Below are 24745 nucleotides of genomic sequence, written 5' to 3' on the forward strand. Positions count from 1 at the left end.
AAATAAGATCCTATCATATTTAGCTGCCAAACAAAGTTTAGACCATGACTATAACTTGGTGCATGTCAAGCCTTGCAGACAGATATAGAATGAGTAACAGCCACAGTTACAAACACACATGACCAAGTCCAATCGAATGTTTTCGTCTGATTTATGACATCGCTGAGTGATTTTGAGTTTTCAAAGACACTTTGTTCACAGTTTGCTCTTTCTTTCATATACAAAAATGATGGAAATATCTGAGTATAATTATAAAGGTCTCATATTATGCTCATTTTCAGGTTCCAGTGGCACTTTCTACCTAAATATAGTAAAGTTATGACATCACAACTGTACGGAAGTCCTGACGGCTCATTTAAAGGTACAGTTTCTGAATACGGGCTGGGTGCATTTTCTTTTAGCACCGCAACCTACTTTATAATAAAAAAAGACAAGGAAATCTCACTTTTACAATATGGGACCATAAAGTACTTTTACTTGAGCATTTCCATGTTATGCTACTTTGTACTTTTTACTCCACTACATTTATCTGACAGCTTAACTTTTCAGTTAAGCATATACGATTAAACGAGTGGTTCCCAAACAGTTTGGATGGTATCTGGTTGTAGTTCCTTGACATATTTCAGATGTCTACAGTTTAAATCGTTAGCAGCTCCACCAAAGAGATATTTCCCATTTAAATGTCTGGTTTGATTTTAATAAACTGTTTGAGGCACCCGAGAGGTACAACTCCCCAAAACTTAATTAAAAAAAATCAAAGATTAGAGAATGTTTAAAAAAATGAATATAGATTTGTGTAGCAGAACTTTTCTTCAGTCCAACCACTCAGACTTATCTTGTGATCTTTGGAGGGGGCCCAACCTGGGAACCACTGACCAAACTATAAAATAGTTCAAGTTAGCTCAACCTTGACTAGCTACAACAGTAAATGTGCTGCTTACACATTATTGCATCAGTATTAACAATCTACTAATGTAAGATAAAGTAATATATATGTTACAAGGGCCTATTTTGTAAACCTTTAATATTTTAAGTACATTTAGCAGATAATACTTATGTACTTAAGTAGATTTTAAATGCAGGACTTTTACTTTGTGGCTTTGGTTAAGTAAAGACCTCTGAAAATAGCATTAATTCCAGATGCAATGAATGATTAATACGAAACCTTGAGGTATGCAATGAGAGCGATGATTGTACGAGGTGAAAAAAAGTCAATACTTTCCCTCATCTCCTCCATACATCATGAGATTTCCAATCAGAGAGGGAACATAGTGGATCAGAGCAGCAGTTGAGATTTTGCCTTTCCGGCGGCCGGCAGCACTTTACATCCCCACCATGGCCGAACCTGAGCTCAATCCATTAGATTGTCAGAAACTTTGAATTGGAATTGATTCCCCTCGCCGTAATTTTTCATCTGTCCCGATTATTTATTGTTGTGAAAATAGAGTGGGAGCTTTTGAGTGTTTGGTTAGATTTTTGGGTGCAGAATTAGAATTCAGACAACGGTGTGAATGGCCCCTGAAACTCTGGATACAGATCCGTCTAGAGCAACAGCTAGGGGGAAAGTCAGCGAGTTAAAATTCATTATATCAGTGATTCACAGTGTTATTACATTTATTTGGTCATTTTTCATTGTTGTAGTTGTTCAAGCTAACAAAGGATGTGACAACTGAGTTTTTAAGGCAACATGTTTTTGAGACATTTTATATACACTACCAGTCAAAAGTTTGGGGTCACTTAGAAATTTCCATTCCACTCCTTTATAGACAGAATACCAGCTGAGATCAGTTGCATTGTTTTTTTAACCAGGGCAGCAGTTTTCAGATTACATTATGTGCTTACATAATTGCAAAAGGGTTCTCCAATGTTTTCTCAGTTTGTTATGATTTTGGTGTTTTGTCTTATTTTGGTAGTCTGTTTTCTGTTTTCTATTTTGCTCAGTTTCCTGTTTTATTTTGATAGTCTGGTTTTACTTCCTGTCTTGTGTTTTCCCACCTTGTTTGATTACTCTGTATTTCCTATTACCTAAAGTATTACCTGATGAATTTCAGCTGTTTCACAGCCCTTGTGTCACCTGTCTTGTGTTATCTCATTATCCTCTGTATTTAGTCTTGGTGTTCCCCTTGTCCAGTGTCAGATCATTGTGTGTCTTGTTTCCAATTTATAGTCCTGTGTATTAGTCCTAGTGTTCCTGGTATTTTTTCATCTCCTGTCTCTTAGTTTTGTATTAGTTCTCCATGCGGTCTCTGTGCTCTGGTTTTGTTCTCCAGCTCTGTTTTCCCTTTTTGCATTTTTTGGACTACCTCAGTTTTTACTCCTTGTGTTATTTTTTGCTAATTTGGATTCCTGCTGGTTTGTTATCTGGACTTTTGTGTTTCTCCACATTAAACTTTCTCCCGCCTGCCTGCTCTCTGCCTTTGGGTCCTCAACTTCACTGAACCCTAACACAGTTAGCCTTTTAAAATGATATCAGATTAGTAAACCGAATGGGCCTTTGGAACATTGGATGATTGGTTGCTGATAATGGGCAATGTAGATATTGCATTACAGATCAGCCACTTCTTTCTACAACAGTCGAGAACCCTTTTGCAATTATAAAATATATAACAGCATGATATATATCATATATATCATTAACTTTGGTTCTTTATGTGGGTGACAGGTGAATGACAAGGAATATGATGCAGCGCTGATTATGAAATCAACAAAAATACATCCAACTAAACCAAAACAGTAGTTATATGTTTACTACCATGGATTATGTCACTTGGGGTAATTATGAGTGGCAGCAAATGGAGGACAATTAGCTTTAATATCTCATGCTAAGAATGTAAAACAGTGGTGTGATCCAAAAGACTGGCACAAAAGCAAACAAGGACATGGTGTCATGGAGTTAAATCAGCACCGCAGAGGAGGAGAAGGAGAAGTGAATGGTCCTGGATGAATGATGTCTGCAGACAATGCCGCAGCAGGTATCCTGGATGGATGGATGGATGGATGGATGGATGGATGGATGGATGGATGGATAAATGAATTACTGAGAAAAATATGTTCCGGTGATAATGGGTTACAAATAGACACTGTATTAAGGGACAAAAGTTAGGGAACCATTGGTTTACACTATGATTATTTCATATTTTTCACTTTAAATGATTTGATGTTTTTGAAAAGGGTTTGACTGAATTTGAAATTCCGACAGCAGTTTCAAGGCTGTGAAAGATGTCTATATATTGACACTGACGTGAAGTACTCCTTCAGGGGATAAAGTGGGGTAGAACATTTCAAAGAACTTAGTTTGTATTTGCAAAATGTGGGTAAATTAAACTGCCGTGTCTGATAATAGATCACTAAAGCTTGGACTTGGAATTAAAAGGGGTTTTTCTGTAGTTCTGAGATCTTGGGCATCTTAGATTTGCTTATCAGCTGGCAAAGTGGTTACTCCTGTGTACTACTGTGTACTTTATCTAAGTTTTTGAAATATTTAATCTGCAATAGTTGCTTTTAAAACAAATGTATAACATCATGATATATATCATATATATCATTAACTGATATTCAAAAATCATGAATAATTCAATTTTGATTAAAAAGTCCGATACAGCCCTGTACCGTATTTTCAAGCTCCCAATTGTTTCAGTGTTATTTTTATCACCGGTAATGGATAACTGTCCTCCCAGTTACAATGCTCCCCCTCTCTATACTGCCAATTGCTGTATTTTCTAACTGCCTGCACCATAATTACATGCTTGAAAGGCGTGAAGGGTAGCCATTAATGTCAGCTTTGTCAGTGTAAAAGGTGAATGCAGTCATAACACGAGCTAAAGGGAAACTCAGTCACCCAATCAGCTGTCGAAGCTCCTGCTGTGTTTCTGCTACGTCCCCACAGAGATGAGGGCTGAATATTTCATAACTGACCATTTGAAGGGTTGCAGGAGCTCCCAGCGTAACTAAATATTCAGTGAACTGCAACTCACATTTTAACCCGGTGAAGCGGGATGAAAGGCAGCAACGTGGACGAGACGTGAGCCGCTCCTCTTCACCTGAAACACCGGCCAGAATTCCCTAGGTGCTGATTCTCAGGGTCTGGTTTTCTGAAATTAGATAAATTATTCAACAATGTATTTAAAACATCTTTAATTGATGGTAATAGTAGTGGTGAACATTTTACCAGAGTTTCTAAATCTTCATGGAGGGACCTCAAGGTCCACTTGATATGCAGAAGGGTTTGCAGAAGATTCAAGACTGATTTATTGGTTTTAAAGCTAGTAGTTTTATATCACGTAAATTGTATGTCTTCGGGTTTTGGAGTTGTGTTCACACAGATCAAGCAATATGAAGACGTCACCCTGGGCTCAGAGAAACTGTGAAGAGCATTTTCACGTTTGGACATTGTTCAAATTTTTGTCCTCCGTCCTCCCAGGTTCTTATTCTGGACATTAACACACCAAATCCAAACACTAAATTTAACAATTTTGTATGTAACCGGAACTATTGCATGTATGCGCAAGTGGTTAGTACCAGTATATATGTATGTACAAGTGAAGTATATATGTATGTGCAAGTGTTTAGTACATATCAATGTGCAAGTGAAGTATACTGTATACTGTATGTATGTGCAAGTGTTTAGTACCAGTGTATATGTGCAAGTGAAGTATTTACTTCTGGTCTAGGCTGCTTCTCATACATCTCGCGCTGTCACAAGCTTCTCATCCATGAGTATGCTTCTTTGTGCACGTTGATATGGTGGGTATAGTTCTGGAGAAAGAAAACGTAGTAATCTAGACTGATGCATAGCACTACAGGTAAGTGGAAAAATATGTACGACCGTTTTTATTGTAATGAAGTTACACGTCATTCAGTTTAACTGTTTTTAGTAAATTTGGGACAACATTGGACCTTTACGGCACAGAGGAGTAAGTTATAACAGGTTGGATACATAGATACCAATCAATTCATTGTTGGTTTTAGTCTTTTCATTTGTTGACATATATATATATATATATATATATATATATATATATATATATACTGTATAGAATATCACCAGATATATGTGAAGAAAAACTCTGTTATGGTCCTTAAAAGTGTCTTCGACAGATAAACTCTCTTGCCCACTTTCAAATGGAGGCAGCAGGAATAGTTTTACTCTCCAGTGACGTTTGGCATAAACAACTGCAACAGAAAACCAGAAGCAGCAGATAATGTGGTGTTGGGGAGAAGATAATAATGATTTTTTTAAATGATTTTGGTATTTGTCCATGTTTAGGAAACAGCCAAACACAGACGATGTTTCACTGTAGGCCAACACTTTCACGGAGTTCTGTTCTGATCAAACCCTGAGGGTCCTCCACAGCCTTTTCACCGACATACACCTACTCATCTGCCTACAGTATGTTTCTGGAACAAAGCATTTGGCTCAACCTCTTATCTGGTAATCAATGTGAAGAGACCACTCAACATAATTGATAAAGGATGTGATGATGTATTTTTTTTCCAAGACTCAAGCACACACGCATGCAAAAAGGTGGAGTACCCGGTGAAGTGGAGATTGAAGAGGAGGGCCTTCTTGTAGAGGATAAGTTTGAATTTGCACATGAATAACAGCAAATAATGAATTCCTCCTACCTATTATTGTTTGAAGTGAAGCAGTACACGTGTTCCCTCTTAAATGGATCCCCACAATCAGACAGTGTGGTGTTTATGTCATTGTTTGAGATGCATCACCATTGTGGTACATCACAAGCTGTTTTACTATGAGTAAATCCATTGTGAATCATTTAGGAGTTGCATTACTTCTAAAACTATATATGATAGCATTTCATACAACTTAAATAACATTATGTTTTATTTACATTTGGATAGTTTTTTACTTGTGTATAGGACTAGTGACAATCGATAGTTCATGTATTTTTTATTTAAAGCACCGAGTAAGAAGAGAAACACAGATGCTGTAACTGACAGTTGTACGTCAATAAGCAAAACATCAGAGCTTGGGGACCTGAATGTGTAAATGTCCTACAATAAGTAACATTAAGCTTTTGCACTGAGAGAGAGCAGAACTCCCAGCGGCTTGTCTGACTCACTCATCTGAGCGAGTAAAATATAACAGAGCGGTGATGGACATGGCTCCTGTCTCACCGGGTTCCCTCCACTTACGCTTCTATGAATTATGGATTAAATATGTAGTCTTCACCGAAAAACGGTTGTTCGGAGAAAAACAACCAAGTGTCTTTGTAACCACATTACCATAGTGTAAAGGCCTCAGTGTGGCCCAAACAAAGCGATCTGTCTAATACTTTCACAATATCTGAAACCACCTTTCCAACAGGGGAATTCAAGGAGCTGCGTCTGGCAATTTTTGTAACTTTGCAGAACATACAATCCAACCATCATGCTGACTTTATGTAGAGATTGTGGAGGTGAGAGAGTAGGCGGGATTTATACTCCTCTCTCAAGCTATCTTTTTTCATCCTTCACACAACTACAGACCTTTTTCACGTCAAACATTTTGACTCATCACAGCAGGAAAAGCACAGGTAAAAGGAAATTGTGTGTCCCAGTAAGCATGACAGTGAGCCAGTATGCACAGTACCAGTTCCCTAGAACTAGCTCACCTAAATGGAATGCAGTTGTTTTTAATGTTATTAATTATAGCTGTGCTTTTCTTGCTACGACAATCCAAAATGGCTGCTGTGAAAAAGGTATCTTTCCATCACTTTGGTGTCTACAACCGAGCGCAACACTATGAATGCCTTCAATGTGTTGCCCCATCATCAACCCTTACCATGATCTTTGACTAACCCTAACCAGGGGGAGAGCCATTCCCCCCAGACCAAGGGGGGTTCAGGGAGATTTTTTTTCCCATTTTAAAGCAGCTATATGAACTATTTTTCAAGCCATTTGCCAATAGAATGCCAAAGAATCTGTGCATCAACGTGTTGTTGCCTGAGCACATTACTATTCATGAGCTCGCCCAGTTGGGCTGGATAAAGGATGCTGATAGCCAGGTTCTCATTGGCTAGCTGTTAGCCAATCAGAGTCAAACAGCTTAGCTCGTTGAATATTAATGAGAACTGGCACAAATCGAGTCTTCCTGCAGGCTTTCTATACCACGCTAGAATGGCTTGAAACAAGGTAACCAAGGCATTCTTTTCCACAAAAAATGTTACAGTCCATGGTAGAACTTCAGACATTACCACAAAGTAATGAAATACATGTGGCAGAGCACCTTTAAGTCCAGTTCTTCCTTTTGCTCTGGTCTAAAATCATCTGGCCAAAAGGACTGCAGTTGAAAATTAGCCGGCTGGCTAACACTGGCACATTTACAGAAATGTTGATTAATGTGTGTTGTCCTTTATAAATAAAGAATAAGAATAAGTTCAGACCAAAGATTCGAGACGAGACAAGTTGAAACTTGCAACTACTTGCATTGCACCGGTCTGCAGCGTTCTAAAACATGCCAGTTCACACCAATGCGATGAGACGTTGTATAGCAAGCCATAGCAACAACTCTTTGTACATTCTGACTTCCAGGCTTTTTGTAGCTGAATATATCATTTATCTGACTATATCATTTAAATATGAATGTGGATAACGTTAGTGATAGTGAGATGCTTGCTACAGTTACATTTCTAAAGATGAATCAGCATTTTATTTCTTTGATTCATGGCTTTGTCCTAGGCGCTCCCTCTCTTCAGTCACTCTCTAGCTTGCTGGACCACATACTGTGCTTGCAGGCGCCTGTTGAGCCTGCGTCTAAAACTCTAACTTTTTGACCAGTTAACAGTTTGTAACATAGAAATAAAATGGATTATGGATCATTTTATTTCTATAGTTTGTAGCTGACTTTACAAGATGACTTTGCTATTGGCTGTTGAAACAGGTGACGTCCCTTTCGTTCCACAACCAGCCTGTGGCGACTGGACAAGCTGAGTCGCAGCGACACCATCAGCTGGCTTGAGTTGAGCTGAGACGGGCCGGTCCAGACCACTTCAACTTTTCTCGGAAACGTTCTAAAACGTTTCTTCTCATAGTGAATCTTTGGTCTGAACTGGGCTTTATTTAGCCATGTTCCCAATAAGCTAGCATGACATGGTTGGAACCAAATGGATTTCTAGATTGTCTATTTCATATGATACCAATATCTTCTTTCTAGCTTTAAGATAGAGCCAGTTACAGCCTCTGGAAGACATTATAGTCTGCCTAAAAGATTCCTCCTCACTCTGTCCCTGACCATAAATATACCATAATTAGTTAAATACAGTAGCTATAATCATAATGTTTCCTTAAATTTCTCAACATTTTTTATTTACATAAATCTCTGCAACAAGGATTTGCTGGTAAATTGAATATCTTTTATATCGAGTTCTGACTTTGCTTAGCCTGCTGCCACTGTGACCTGGATAAGAGTCTGAAAATGGATAGATGAAAGGATGAAAGCTGGAAATGCTTTAACAATTACAGTTCACAAGTGGAGAAACCGCGCACACCTAGACCACTACGATGATTTCAAGCAACCACTTTGGTCCCCTCACTTGCCGGCTGAGTGCCTGCTGTGGTAAAGTGCGGCTTCTTGGAAATTGTTTGCATGTTGGGATCACATCTCAAACCAAACAGATTGCTTGACTGCAGCTTCTCACACGTGGTTGACATGCTCTACTTAAAACCCAGTGTATCCAAAGTTCAACTACCTTTGGTTTGACACAGTGACAACTGAGTGTAAAGAAACAAACAATTTATGGCAGCACACTTTCCCCTTCCCTCACACGTTATGAGCCGGTGTCACTTCTCTTCTATTCAGGGCAGGCAATCCGAACTGATGCTGTAATGAGCTGATGTTTGTTATGCTACAGGCTGCTGATCAGATGAGACATGATGCTGTCACCCATGGCACTGAATCACCATCTGAGCCTCTCACTCTCTCGTTTGATCAAAGAAAAGTTCTCAAACTATTTCAGTGCTATATCTGGTCTAAAATGTCCTCATCCTGCCTTTGTTTCTTCTTTTTATTACGGTTATTAAACCAGAACATGACCTTATTTACATAAACAACTAACTGTAGGGGAGGATGTGTTACACATTAATAATTTGCCAATAACCGCATCTACAATGATTATGTGCCGGCTACTTTGCTGGAGCAGTTGGGGGCAAAGTGCCATGCTCAGGGGCACATAAATTATATTTTTTGACACTGAACCAGACTGACGTAAGTTGTACATTAGCCTGAAAGTTTAATGTGTTAATTATGGAGCTAGAACAGTTTCAATAAAGATATATATATATGCACACACATGATTCATAAATACACACACAGGATACACAAATGCGCACAAAATTTACAAATTCACACAGAAAATTTTAAAAGCACAGAAGATTCACAAATGCATACAAAATTCATAAATGCACACACAATTCAGAAATGCAAACAAAATTTACAAATGCACACAAGATTCAGAAATGCACAGGACAAGATTCAGAAATGTATTTCTGATGCACACACAAATATATCTTGATTTACAAACTGCTTGCGGTCTGTGAGCTGTGAAGTTTTTGTGTGTGAATTTTGAGACTCCCCTGAAGTGGCTCAACTCACTAATGCATTTTTTTAAACAAGGAATGATCTGCAACCAATCAGATATCTCCCTTGTTTTAGCCAATCACAAGAACGCACCCCACGTGACATACGTCACGATTTGGGAGGTGCCTATGCCTGAGCCTGTGGCCTGAGCCCGTTCACCTTTTTGGCATACCTACACTATCGGTAACCAGGGGCAACTATAGACTGTATAGGGGGCAACAGTGTGAATGCTGCATTTCAAAACACTTGAAGAAATGGATGTGGAACTGTGAACTGAGCTGTTTAATTGTTGAGATGGAGAAAGTGAATCAGCGTCAGTCTGCTTGCAGGAGGAGAATATTCTGTCGGCAACTTTGGCCGCAATGTGCGAAGGTAGGTAATGTTACCGACACTGATAGACTATCGTTTTCTCTTATTTATCCCATGTCAGTGAATTATAAACTTTTCAAACGTTCATGTTTATACTTTGTAGTTGTCATAACACTTACCGGTAAGGAGAATTGCATTAATTAATCTAAATTACATTAAGCTTACAGTAGCTAACAGTTTACATTAACTAGCTTGTAGTTTACTGCATGTATGTAACATTAACTCATTGCCCAGTAGCTTCTAGCCTTCAAACAAAAGCAGTGCAAAATATGATCAGCAACTACAACAAGGTAAACGCTACGAGCTAATGCAGGTTGCCACAGGCAGTATGATATGCAGTAAACTGCAAGTGAGAAAGGTTAAATAGTTCTGTAAACGCACAAGCTACAATGCTACAACCAACATAACCAACATGTTGTTAAGTGTGTTAAATGGTCAACAGTTGCCAGTTAAGACCATGATGAATAAACTACACCACTACACAGTTACATGAAGTACCTTAATGTTACAGTATGCTTAAATATACTTGTGATACAATTCTAATCTTACCAGGACAGGTTGGATAACTACTGGACTAACCTAAAGCTTTCTCCTTCTGTCTGCAGTCTGGAAGCAACCCCATCATCGGCAGCTGAGTCAGATCGTTGCTTCATGTTAAATATACTTGTGTACAGTATATAGTCATGTTTGAAAAATTTTATAATAAAGATACACGTTTCGGTAATGTCATTTAAAAGCTGATATACCTAACTAGTTATTAAAACAGGTAGCATCTGAGTATAATTATTCAGCTAGAAGTTTCCTGTCTCCAGGTCACAATTTGATGGAAAGATAGACATTGAAAAACTGTTTACTATATATGCCCAAAAACTTGAAGACCAGGACAAATCAGTTAATTTGATGCATTTATTTTTTGAATGGCAATATCTAATATTCAATTCAATTCAATTTTATTTATAGTATCAAATCATAACATAGGTTATCTCAAGACACTTTACAGATAGAGTAGGTCTAGACCACACTCTATAATTTACAAAGCCCCAACAATTCCAATTACAGTAATTCCCTCAAGAGCAAGCAGTGCGACAGTGGCGAGGAAAAACTCCCTCTTGGGAAGAAACCTGGGACAGACCCAGGCTCTTGGTAGGCGGTGTCTGACGGGCCGGTTGGGGGTGTGATGAACAGTGGCAATAGTAGTCACATTAATAATGGAACAGTGACTGGATGTAGCGGGCAGCTGCAGGGTTCAGCAGGAAGCAGCAGGGTTCAGGAAGCTGCAGGGTTCAGCAGGAAGCTGCAGGGTTCAGCAGGAAGCAGCAGGGTTCAGGAAGCTGCAGGGTTCAGCAGAAAGCTGCAGGGTTCAGCAGGAAGCAGCAGGGTTCAACAGGAAGCTGCATGACATTGCAGGGCACCGCTGAGCTCGGCAGGGAGTGCAGCAGGACCACGGCGACAGCTGGAACCAGGATCTTGGTGCCAACGTTCTCCAAGGAAATACGCTGGGTGAAAAAACATAAGGACTCCGGGGAGTAAACTCCCCAGAAGCTAGGATTAGTAACAAGCATTTCCGGGACGGGATACACACAAATAGTAATAGTAATAGTAATAGAAAGGGAGAGGAGAGAGCAGCTCAGTGTGTCAAAGGAAGGAAGTCCCCCGGCAGTCTAGAACTATAACAGCGTAACTAAGAGAGACAGGTCATAAGGAGCACCTTTATAGCAATCTATTCAACATCTTTTGCTTTCCCTCTCCTCCTCATCTCTCCCTTCTGGTGATGCTAGTGCAGCCTCCGTTTGTTCCTTAGTCCCTGTTAAAAGACAGCAGCAAACACAAGACAAATGTTTACCGTTATGAATGCTCTTCACATGGGAAACTACTTATACATTTTAGCTTTCATTTAACGTTGCTAGTGAAGTAAACAAGGTGCAGCTTTACCTCCCATCCTGCAGCTACAACTGATAAACACACATTTCTAAATCACTGCTAATGTTACCCATATACAGTAACGGCTTATAAAAAGAGATGAAAATGCCACCGGACATTAAACTTTACAAACACAAATGGCACAAAAGACAGCAACCTAGCTAACAGTCTTATGTTAAATGATTAGCATGGGTGTGTTCACTTATGCTTAGCTATCACTGTAGTTAGCTAGCTGGATAGGGAACAACGTTAGCTAGGGGCACTTTTTGGCTTTAAGAGCCGACAACATAAACACATTTTAAGAGAACTTACCCAAATTAATATGCAGAGAACACACTCTCATCTCAGGAAGTAAAGTCCTTTCTTCTAATTGCAGCCACCCGATAAATCCGACGTCTCAGCAAACATAAACAATGAACATGAGCAGTTCAAAATGGAGGAAGGGGCGGGGCGCTGTGCCCTGACGACACCTACTCATTCTCAATTGGCTTATAAGTAAACAATCCCCCACGTGGGGTGCGTTGTTGTGATTGGCTTAAACAAGGGAGATATCTGATTGCTTGCAGATCATTCCCTGTTTAAAAAAATGCATTTGTGAGTTGAGCCCAAGGGGGTAAGCTTCACTTCAGAACTCGAGCCATCTATGACGCCATTTTGTTGCTAACTGGCCATCACCTCCTGTTAGCATTCTGCTGACCGCCATTTTTTTTTTTACGTCACTTGACTGCGAATAACTTTACATCTGAAGCGTTTAAAGACTCCAGCCATTTTTTTTTTTTTACGTCACTTGACTGCGAATAACTTTACATCTGAAGCGTTTAAAGACTCCATTTGTCCGTTGTTTAGTTCCAAAGAAACACGACAATGTATAAAAGGCTCCATTAACTTGTACCTCACGTTATGGCTCTGTAGCAGACGTTTTTGTAAAAATAAGCTAACGATTGTGTCATAACCAAGTGACTTAGTGTCGCATAGTAGAGGAATTACCGTATAGTACAGGAGAAGCTCGCAGGCAGTTTCAACTTACATGAGCTGTTTAGGTTTAATTACTAATGTTAACTAGCATGTTAGTTAGCAATAATTAGCCTGTGCCCATGTTATCTCCTTACATCCACCTACACTCTCCGTATCTGTAAGATTGGGAATGATTGAGATTTCTCTTGGCACAGCTACCAGAAGACTTACAACTTTCAGACACGTTGCTCACGTCACATTCTCTCAGTTGGAGGCTGCGCAGTAAAGCTGGCCATCACCGGAAAAGTGCTTCAAATAGCCTTCACTGGTCTCCGTCCAGAGCAACGGGGTCTATTATGGTCCATTATATACGGTCTATGGTTGAGCCATGTCAGGGGAGTCTCAAAATTCACACACACATACTTCACAGCTCACAGACCGCAAGCAGTTTGTAAATCAAGATATATTTGTGTGTGCATCAGAAATACATTTCTGAATCTTGTCCTGTGCATTTCTGAATCTTGTGTGAATTTGTAAATTTTGTTTGCATTTCTGAATTGTGGGTGCATTTATGAATTTTGTGTGCATTTATGAAGTTTGTATGCATTTGTGAATCTTCTGTGCTTTTAAAATTTTCTGTGTGAATTTGTAAATTTTGTGCGCATTTGTGTATCCTGTGTGTGTATTTATGAATCATGTGTGTGCATGTATGAATCCTGTGTATGCATATGTGAATGTTGTGTGTGCATTTATCTTTATTGAGACTGTTCTAGCTCCATATTAAATCAATTGTTAAAATACTCACATTTAGGCTTGTAACTAGTAGAAATGCCAGCAAAATAATTAATACTTTTCTGAATCACAGCAACCTGACTACCTCCGGTTTTGATTCGTTAAGTATAAACACGTTTTGTGTTTTCTATATATTTAAACAGTTTATTTGTGTTATTATTTTAACAGTTCTACAAAAATGCTCTGGCAAAAAAGCTTCTCTGTTATGACATCCAATGTTTTAGATTTCCATTCGGCTGCCCACACAAGTTTGCCCTAATTCATAATAACAGAGTACATCTGTGCAGGCACTTAACCGTACCTGTCATCACAAAAACAATTTTCTTAAAGCTTAGATGCACCTGGTTGAGTATTTACACTGCGTAACTTAGATGAAAAATGACAGAAATAGTTGTGTAAAGGATGGAAAAACAGCTAGAGAACTAGGTGTTAATGTTGGAGCGTTGGTTTCTGAAAATCACAGAAACGGAAGTTCTGATGAAGTATACTGGCCCCTTCCATATTGAGACATACTAACAAACAAGTCTGCCTTGTTAAAGATGTTTGCTGCTTGACCAATCAATAATTGTTATGTATTCTCTCTTTGAATGGCCTAAAAAGTTAATTGTTTTGCAAGAGATTATAAAGGACATTACTTATTTTGCTGTACAAGAGTGGTCGGGAGTGGGCCGGTCTGTTTTTTTTGGTCGCGAGGGCCGCCGGTGTTCAGTCATGGTAGTGGTTGAAATCATAGCCGAAATATATCATGGATGCTGTCCCTAGGCTGCCTGCACTCGCAGCCCACTCTTTTTATTTACTGTATGTATTTTTTCTTGCAACCCATCGTTCTCTACATTCATGCAGCCCACTCGCAGAGTGCAGTCTGGTTATTATGACGTAATTATGTTTGGACTCCTCCGACGGCAGCAGCTTGCTCAAAAAAACAAACAAACCGTCACCTCCTACAGTTCCGTCAATGGTGCTTGGTAGAGGATGCGATCCACGAGCAAAAAGAAGCTATAAAAATAAGATATAAGCTAAGATGAGATAATAATAACTGCAAAACTGTGCTGAAAAGGCAAAAAAAAAAAAAAAAAAAAGGAAAGCTCTAGAAAGTGACGTGGCCAGGTGATCTTAACTGAGAAACTTTTTTATTAAAGCCAGCTTGCAGTTTGAGTGTAAACGCCAAATAAAGACAATAAAACGGGTAAGCTAAGCTTGTTACGAGCAGTGCAGTATGCTAGCGGTTGTGCAAAACATAAGACAAAGTTGCCTGTAAACCATTTTTTATGAATCATAATGAACTTTTTCCTTGTAGCTCTTCAGCATCAACCACTGCTAACAGTGACAATAAAGAGCCAGTACCAAGCCGCAGCCATGAGCTCATAACTCCAGAGTGGACACGTAGGACTATAAGAACTAGAATTAATATGAATGAAGAGTATGGTGTAGACCTGCTCTATATGAAAAATGCCCTGAGATAATCAATAACGCCAGGTGATTCGGCACTACATTGATCAAAAAGCTTTGTAAAAAGCGGAGATTTATTTATAAAATGTGATTTAGTGTCAGAAGCACAGCCAGGACCCAGTAGTGTGCAAGGGATAGCGGCTATCAGTGTGGAAGGCACATCTACTGTAAGCTGTTGTAAACAAGCAAACATGATCAGATTAGTTACAATAAAACCACTTTCTATGCCCAAATGTTACTAGCGCCCCATTATGCCTTTTATCCTTGAAAGTTGGATAGTAAATATACAAAGCCCACAATTGTAAGGGAATAGGATTAGAGTAATATGAAATATTATCCAAAGAAAAAATAGAAGATGGTGTCATTAGAAAGTGCAATACATTTTATTTTATTCTTTTATATTTTTCTTTTTATTTATTCTTTTATTTCATTTTAATGTTTGGATATATGTGAAAAAAATTTTGCACAGAAAATAGATTCTGGTATTGTGTTACTGTAAAGATGTCTTTGTAATACTCGATGACATGAGCGTCACCCCTCAATGATCTCTCGAGGATAAATAAAGGTTGAATTGGGAAGCTACACTTACTGTATTTGCACTAAATTGAAAATGGTGATATTTTACAAAAATACACTGAATTACAAGGCTGTTGAGAACAGTGCGCTATTGCAGACTTTTATACTAAAGTTTTAAATACATTATTTTAATATAGTCAGTCGTCAAGTAAAGTGGGCCAGTCTAAGGCATGAAACTCCAGAACTGAAAATGAATTTGTTGGTTACAGATGTTGTAACAGGCAGGCAGCTGATATACTGTTGCACTCCTAAACTCTACTACAGCAGCGATATTTCAGTGGAAGGACACGTCACTCCTAGTCTGCTGTAGCAGCTCTGTGTCCTTGAGAGCACGACTGTGCAATGAAGCAACAAAGTGCTTTATTAGATGTTCCCTGACAGATCTGGTCTGAGGTAGAATCCATGTCTCCAGTAAGAGAGATGATGTTTGGCTGCAGCTCAAGAGGGAGGTTCCATCGGGTATCTATCACTGGAGGTGACTGGGTGTCAAATAAAAAAGTAGTGCTGGGTAATTTTACAGGATGAAAGTCAATACAGTCAATAAAGGCAATCATCTAAGGGACGCCTCTGGCCTTTCCTTAAGATACTCACTGGTACAGTATTCACAACAGTCCTGGGCCTGGGTGAGGGAAATCACCTTTTTTTTTTTTTAAACCCTCCAAATCACTTGTATTGAAGTATTGTATTTTCTTGATTATATGATATATGATCAGAAAATAGCTTTTATAGTTTCCCAGAGGCCAAGTTTTTGAATGTTAATTAATTTTAAAACCTAAAGACAGTCAGTTTACGATCATAAAAACAAAAAAGGAGCAAATTCTCATTTTAGAAAAGCTGGAACCTTTCAATTTTCCTTCAATATTTGTTTGAAAAAGTACTGAGTTGATAAATCGATTATAATACTGACCGCTAATTAATGATCTGTTTAGTGACTAATCAATCAATTGACTAATTGTTTCAGCTCAAATCACATACTGTAAGATAAAAAAATCCTCAAATTAGAAGCTGTAACTAGGGAATGTTAAGATATTAATTAAAAAATTACAATGAATTAGTTGTTGATAAATTGTCCAAATCTAATTGATTGTTTCAGCTAAAGCAACTATCAAAGCAAATTATAAATCTTATCAATTATTTTCTCTTACATACGACCTCAGACAGACTGAAAAGTACTGTGAAGTACTTTGAATTATGTGACTAAAATGTAATGATATTGTAGGGTTTTCACATTTCATTGATGTGTTGTCTGGAAACTCAAAGTTTGACTCTTATCGAAGCAAAAAAACAAACAGCGTAGGTTTGAGTTTCACCCTAAAAGATGATAAGGATAAGAAGCCCAGACTTACTTTCATGATTCCAATTTTGAGTGGGCAAAACAGGAAGGAAAAAGAGAGCAAACCAGCCTTTGATTTATATTCAAATGAGAAGTATACAGGGGAAATTGGATTTTTCTTTCATTTCAGAGAATGAATTTCCTGGTGGCAGATTGTATTGTATCATCTTGTGGCGTTAATATCCAGCTCTGAGCGTCAGGGGCTATTCTATATTACAAAGACTCGGAGGAACTTTTACACCTCCTCGCCACAGAACGCAATGACAATTTCCATTTCTGTTCCAATGTTCAAACAATACCCCCAAGGCCATTTAAGACATTTTTCACTCGTTTTAATTTACACATGAAAGGCGATAACATATCAAAGGAGTCCTGCTTTAAATTCAGAAGAAAACTTGTTTCTGTCTTATGTCCCTTATGTCAACGAACGGGCTAATTCTGTACCTCAAAGCAAGGAGGATTCTTTTGTAGGTGTAATTGAGTTCAACGTGTTTATACACCGATGAAAAATTCAACGACGTACATAACAATTCTAATCAGACTACATGGCTCATGGGAAAATAACACCACCCACCACTGACTCCATAGAGGAGCCACTCACCATTAGCAAGAAGCTTTCTGGCCAAAATCCTTTAATGCCTAATTCTGATTTGGTCTTTGGGTTTGATGCATACATGGTGTAATCCTCAAAGGATACATACAACCGGCTTCAAGACTTCTGTGATGTTGCTAGCATCACAAACACAACATTTCTGTCTTTTCTGTGTCTTTTAATCACACTGATCAGAATTAGCACTCCTAATTAATAATTGTATTAAAAACCCTGTTAATGTGCCACAGCTTATAACTTGACAGCTCACGGTGAGTTTTCCAGATGCACAGCAGTTAGAGATAACAAATGTAACAGCAAGCAATGTAGGGCTGCAACTAATGGTTGTTTTCATTAGCAATTGATCTCGCAATTATTTTCTTGGTTAATCATGTAGTCTATGAAATTTAAAAGAAAAAAGTTCTTAAGAACCTCAAGATCTTTAATCCTCACTGAAACAGCTGTTTAGGGACTTTTAACCTTCACATATGAAGCCACAGACTCCAGTTATCTCTGGCACCATCTGGTGGATTTACACAAGCCCATACAGACACACCGCTGCAATAATAACCATTTTTTTTTTTGTCTTATTTTACATTACCACACAAACTGACCAATGATAATGTTGTTTAAGTGTTTGTTCACCCAAATTAGGGGAAAAGGCCAGGTTTTTAGTTTGCTGCCACCAAATACAACAAATGTGACTGACATTTTCTCTTGTCTTTCAGAAACAATGTCCTGGTTACTTTTCTACCTAAAAAAATAGCATATATTAAAACTGTTGGCCATGCGTTTTTTAGATTATCCCAAATAACATGAACATTTTTTTCTCCAAATATGTTGATTAATGTCTTTATCTTTATTGCTCTGTGCTGCAGAAATAAGATGTCGGTCACCTATACTGAATTGTGGTGGTGACATAAATCTTGGAAAATACCTGGACAACTGGAAAAAAAACGTATCTGCATCGATAGATACCTCTAGGAGGTAAAAGGGAAATGTGCTTTAAACCTAACAAGCAAAATGTTTGATACATAAACAAATATTCAACAGATAAAGCAGTCACTTTCCTCAAAGAGACCAAAGATATGACCGACTCTAAAGTGCCACTTACAGCTTTAAGAATTTGGGAATCTTTGGCATGTGTGATGACAGAGCTAACAAACATGCAAAGTTAATGCTGAAATCGCACTGCAGGAAACTCTGTGATGGATAACTTGCTAGAATGGTTTCTGTCCACCTCTGTATCAATCTTCTGTACCAATCTGCTGAAAAACCTAAAGCGTCAGGGTCGCCGTTTGGTCCTTTGTGTCATTTTCTTCATTGTTTTGCAGGAAAATAGCAAAATAGCAAGTCTCCAAATAAATTAAAGTCAAGTTTTCTTTTCACAAAACTGTTCATGAGAATATTTCAACTACCCTCTGTCCAAGAAGAGGTTTCTCATTTTACTTCCAATGTGCAGTACATCCATGCTCCTTGTGTAATCCAATGGCAATAATCCGTTTTGGTTCTCTCCATGAGTCTCTTCTTCATAATATTCCAAAATGATGCAATAATATTGTTCAGAAATTTAAAAGCAGTCAATCTGCATGCAAGCAGTTCGTGGAAGGGATTTCCAAACAGTGAGCCAGGCATATGGCGTGAAAGCGATAAGAAGATCAGGATCACAAACAACAAATATTTGTAATGTTGAGTGCAAGTTCTTGACTAGCTCTGATGTTTTGGGAGGTTTGGGCAAATCTCCAAAGCAGCAGGAAACATTTTGAGATACTTTAATGTCACTCACACTGATTTGAGTCTCTAAAACCTGCAACACGTCTGCAAGTTTTTGAGCATATGGAGTTAGTTCTGACTCAATTAAAAGTGTTCCTCCCCTGCCTTTAGATTACTAAAAAAGTGTGTGCCTGGAAGATTACCAGTTTGATTCCCTGCAAAGAGGGGATAAGAAATAATGTCAAGGCCCTCTGCATTTGATCGCAGCACTTCATAAATTGCTCCAGTAGTGCTGCTCAGTGGCCAGTAGCAGAAGGTTGTGGTTAAACTCAGGTATGAACGTGTGTGTGCTGAGTAAAAGTGTTATAGCAAGTATGATGTTGCTGATTGGGAGCATGTGTTGCTCTGCAAAACGTCCTGCATTAAGTAAAAGAATAAATAGAACTGACCTGGCGAGTTGAATATAGCAGTCTAACACATTTATACCTAAGCTCTACCTCTACTATGATAATAAAAAAAATGTAATGGGTAATCCCTACAGCTGGACAGACCTGCACTTCTTCCTGGCCATAGGATTGGATGAAGACTCAGGTAAGAAACCGCTGTGTTGGCTTTAAGGAGGCTACTTTGTGGCAGAATCCCCATCAGGCCTCATACTGAAGGGCTCCAGGCGCTCACTCTCAGGCAGCATGTTGTTGAGGCGCTCCATCAGCGGCACCGTCTGGTCAATGCCCATCTGGATGCGTCTCAGGATCATGGACATCTCGTTAACCTTCTGGATCTGCTCGGCGTACTTGGCGTAGCGTTTCTGGCGCTCCTGCATTATGCTGAACAAGGTTTCCACTGACAAGTCCATCTGGAAAGAAACAGTTGGGAGAGAGAAAGAGAGATAATCTTTGACATTTGATGAGACTTGATGAATCATCTTAAAACATCAGAGGTGTCAAGTAACGAAGTACAAATACTTCGTTACCTTACTTAAGTAGAAATTTTGGGTATCTATACTTTACTGGAGTAATTATTTTACAGCATACTTTTTACTTCTACTCCTTACATTTTCACGCAATTATCTGTACTTTCTACTCCCTACATTTTAAAAATAGCCTCGTTACTCATATTTCAGTTCGGCTTGTTTTCATTCCAGCTCGTCAGTCATCGTTCAAAAAAACACACACAAAAAAACCTATCCAAATTGCTCCATCCGGAGAGAGTGAATTTGATTGTGGTTGGATGAGAAGTATAAACATAGCTATTCCAACACCCTATTGGTTTGTACGCGATCCATAACACCTGTACAGACCCGGTGCTAATACGCCACCGGTGCCTTAACGACCGTTATCTACCGGACCGAATAGCAACACAGATTTTTAGGTGCGCAATGCTTCGAAAACAGAAGTTAGAGGGAACTGAACATCGCCGCACGGGACGCTAGTCAACACTACAGTTGGAAGCAGGTTAGCCTAGCGTTAGCTAGAAGATGGAGTAAACATGATAAAATGCTGAGAAGTGTGTCTATATTTCACTGGAGAGGAGTCTGACACCAGACTGTAGCTGCCATTGTCTGAAAAACACAGAAGAGATGTAGCCTACGTGTCACCTTTTTCAGCCCTTCTGAGTTTGCAGGTATGATTTTAATATACTGTAACATTATTATAGTCATATGATTTTGTCCCCGCGTTTTGGAGTTAAGCTGTTGTCCTTAATGGTATTTCCCCCACTTGATCAGGGGTCTTGAACATTTTTCAAGCCAAGGACCCCTTAACTTAAAGTGAGATGTAGCAGGGACCCCCTACATATTGTATGAAATTAAGTTGCATATTAAACTGGGCCTACAATAACTGTTAGGGTAACCTAAAGCCCTTCTTACATACCTTTTTCATAAGCTATTAAAATATTAATTGTTGGCATGATTTTATAAATCATATTTTAATGTTACATACTGTATGTGACATACTGTATGTGGCACAGTAAATCTAGGATTAACTGTATCTGTGGGCTGATATCTTAGTGACTACCTTACCTATAGGCCAGTAAGCCTATCATCAGTGGGAATTTATATTTGCTAATAATATGTTGGAATTATGTTAAGGCATTTTATTTTTATTTTTTTTAAAGACTCAAAAATGTACAATAATTTGGAGGCCCCCCTGCAATGACTCTGAGGACCCCCTGTTGAAGATCTCTGCCTTACATTACTTTTACTTTTATACTTTAAGTAGTTTTGAAACCAGTACTTTTACTTAAAGTAAAAAGCTTGAGTTGATACTTCAACTTCTACAAAAGTCTTTTCAAATCCTAGTATCTATACTTCTACTTGAGTAATGAATGTGAATACATTTGACACCTCTGCTAATACGATACTACATCAGCAACATCTAATGCATGAATATGATTAACATAATACAAAAATGTACAAGGCAAGCATCTTTCAGGTAAGCATCTTTCAGTAATATAATTTAAATTCAAATTTAAAAAAATAAGGTGTTTAAGATTATATGAAATCCTGACAATAAAAGAGTCTAATACATGTGTTGAGTTTCAACATAACCATTCCTAGAACACAAAAAATGAAAAAATATCTTCACATGTAATAAATTGTTTGTCACTGCAGACTTGAGACTGTGTTAATATAAAGTAATCACTTACGGTAATTATTTAGTAATTATAAAATGTCCATGTATATGTGCGCCTGCTCTCCCCACTGATCCAACCTGGCCACAGCCTTACCTCTTTGATCCTCTTGACCAGGGCGTTCTGGTCAAAGGCCACGGCCTCAGCACACTGGTGTAGGTGGTCTTGGTAACGAATGCAGAGCTGCATAACCTGCGCAGTATCCAGCCTTTCCAGACACACACTGCTGGGTGACGTCTGGCCACTCAGCACTCCTGTGGAAAGCGAAAAAACAAAAGGACTTACACAGACATGTTGGAACAGAGCTTGTAACACTTGACAACAGCGTTAACACATTGTAAATACTATAATTAGCTATGCACAGGATCTAACCAAATTACCCCTTTGGTATTTCAGAAGTGCACCGACACAGGAAACTTGGCTCATTATCCAACTTCTAACACAGTGCTAATGTGTTGCTGTGACAATTAGCTTTGAGAATAGACGGGAGGGAGCTTGTTGAAAATTACATGAAACTCTCAATATCTTTTATATTAAAACCAAAATGACAGAAGTCAGATAAAAGATCTGCACACTATTAGCTTCCAATAAAAATAACATGTATAACATGTGATATATTTAATTTATTGGAGACTATCAGTGCAGTGTGCATATCTGTTGTCTGACATCTACCTTCAGTTTGTTTTTTAACCTAGCACCTGTAAGTTATTTAGATGTGTTTGTTTAAAACTGAAATGGTGCCTAATCTGTATAGTCAAGTCAATTTGATTTATATAGCGCTAAATAACAACTGAAGTTATCTCATGACACTTTTTTATATAGAGCAGGTCTAGAGCATACTCTTTAATTTAAGACTTGGTGACGGCGGCAAGGATAAACTCCCCTTTAATGGGAAGAAACCTTAAACAAAACTCGAACAGAAGTGGATTCCAGGTGGGCGGCAATCTACCTTGACTGGTTGGGAGGTTTTATGATTTATAAATATGCATTTATGGGGCTTCATAAATTCACATAATTAAAATAATATTTGCTATATGGATTTCTGCTGTGGGTAAGTACTTGTTGACTCAAGTGTGCAAACTAGTATAAGACTGCATTAGTTTTAGCAAGGTGTACCTAATGAACTGTCGGTCTGAAAGATGACACTATAACTCATGTCAGCAGGTGGAAGACTTAAAAAGTTGCCTTTTAAAAGTGGCTGAAAGGTTGGTATCTCCTGAAGCTTGATGACATCTGGGTCGTTGTGGATATTTCGCATTGACTGAGTCCCCTGAGCCACGACGACAATATCATCCATCTTTGCTTTCTGCTTTGCTGGGGAGGGCACCACTGCAATGACAATATTCCTGTTAATATCAAAAGGAAGTAGTTCTTTCACATCACCTCACCTTGTTTCAATCAGATTACTAGCAGGTAAATCTGACAATGTTTTAAGCAAGATTTTTAAGATTTAGTATTACTCCACTGATCCATTTAAGCAGATTTCAAATAAATATTTGCAAAGGTATCAAAAGTAAGAGTATTTATTAAGCAGATTGGCCCATTTCAGAGATATTTTATGTACAAGAAATTAACTGGAATCTGTAATTAAATGCAGTGTAAGAAATCCAACATATCAATTTGGGATGGGGTGGAGTGGAGTAAAAGTATCAAATGGGAATACTCAAGTAAATAAATACCTACAGTACTTTAGTAAACTTTACTTCACATTAATTAACTTACTTTCCATCAATTATGGCACGCTGTCCTATACAAACCGATGACAATTTTGTAAAATGATATATTCTTTTATGTTAAGGTTACAGAACGTTATCTTACCCGATGAGCTGTAATCGGAGTGTTTGTGCTCTGCATCTCCACTCTGTTCGGCTCCCATAGTGCTAACGTCGTGCTAGCAAGCTAGCGCTTAGCTAGCTTTCGTTAACGTTTCCAGAAACGGCCACGAGATAACCCCAAATATCTAATTTATAACTAACCGTCTGCAATGACTTCACATGACCCCCAAACACACCCGGACTAACAAGACAACCATGTCCCGCAGGAGAGAAACTGAAAGGCCGGGTAGTTGTTGCCTCTGCGATTTTCAAGCTAGCTAGTTAGTTATGTTAGCTAACGTCAGTTGTTCCTGCTACCCATAGATATATCCACTACCATTTACTACCTAGCTAACAGGTAAGCATATGTTCCTTTGAAGCTAACATTAAGTGAGCTAAGCAGACACTGCTATCTTGGTGGTGCGTGACAACGTTACCCCACGTATCTTAAAGAATTAATGACAGACTGAGTTCAGGAGGCATCACTTCCGTAAATATTGATCACGGGATCCTCTTCATTGTATCTAGAGTCTAATACTACCGCCCCCTACTGCTGGTGAAGCCTTAAAATAAACAGCACATGGCAGAAGTCACCCTCTAACTTTACCCCCTAATTAGTGTCGGTGGTGGAGCAAGTATGCTGTGAAAGCCCATTTTCGCCAATGTGATAAATAAAGAAAACACCACAATGTCAAAGTACTCCATTACATGTAAAAGTCCTGCATTTAAAACGTCACTTAAGTTAAAGTATGTTATCAGCAAAATGATCACAAGTAAAAGTACTCAATACAAAAAAATCTAAAGAACCAAAACCACAAAAAAAATTCAAATGTATGCATGAAAAATGACTATTATCAAAATAGTTGCCTGTTAATTTCTGTGGACTGATCAGCTGTACTTGTGTAAACTGTTGGGTATTTTAATTTAAAACAAGACATATTTTATAAGCTTTTTGTTCTGTATGTTTTGTGTACAACAATCTTAATTTGTAAAGTAACTAAAGCTGTCAGATAAATGTAATGCCATAA

The 24745-nt window shown here is 38.4% G+C and overlaps 2 protein-coding genes across 6 annotated transcripts in view; both read right to left on the minus strand.

Annotated features, from left to right (window-relative positions):
- The window catches only part of LOC114560033 (alpha-1,3-mannosyl-glycoprotein 4-beta-N-acetylglucosaminyltransferase C), a 45959-nt gene extending 41908 nt beyond the window's left edge, over positions 1–4051 (minus strand). Inside the window, exon 1 of the mRNA XM_028585164.1 lies at positions 3975–4051. The gene's annotated coding sequence lies outside the window, so the exon portion shown is untranslated. The remainder of the gene's footprint in view (positions 1–3974) is intronic.
- Positions 4019–24451, minus strand: borcs5 (BLOC-1 related complex subunit 5). Of its 5 annotated transcripts, none has more exons than XR_003693152.1 (5): positions 23722–24451; positions 23020–23232; positions 22000–22157; positions 19824–20128; positions 4019–4091 (listed from the first exon to the last, which is right to left on the minus strand). XR_003693152.1 is itself a non-coding variant. In XM_028585166.1 (4 exons), the coding sequence occupies exons 1-4, from the start codon at positions 23777–23779 to the stop codon at positions 19895–19897; spliced, it is 663 nt and encodes a 220-aa protein (XP_028440967.1). In that variant the 5' UTR covers positions 23780–24451; the 3' UTR covers positions 17281–19894. The 5 variants fall into 5 exon arrangements, 2 of the variants coding, with proteins under 2 accessions (XP_028440967.1, XP_028440968.1); XR_003693154.1 differs by lacking the exon at positions 4019–4091 and adding an exon at positions 4729–4755; XR_003693153.1 differs by lacking the exon at positions 4019–4091 and adding an exon at positions 17281–19487.
- Positions 24452–24745: the final 294 nt, after the last annotated feature.

This window comes from Perca flavescens, chromosome 8 (genome assembly GCF_004354835.1).
Source record: "Perca flavescens isolate YP-PL-M2 chromosome 8, PFLA_1.0, whole genome shotgun sequence".
Classification (NCBI taxonomy): domain Eukaryota; kingdom Metazoa; phylum Chordata; class Actinopteri; order Perciformes; family Percidae; genus Perca; species Perca flavescens.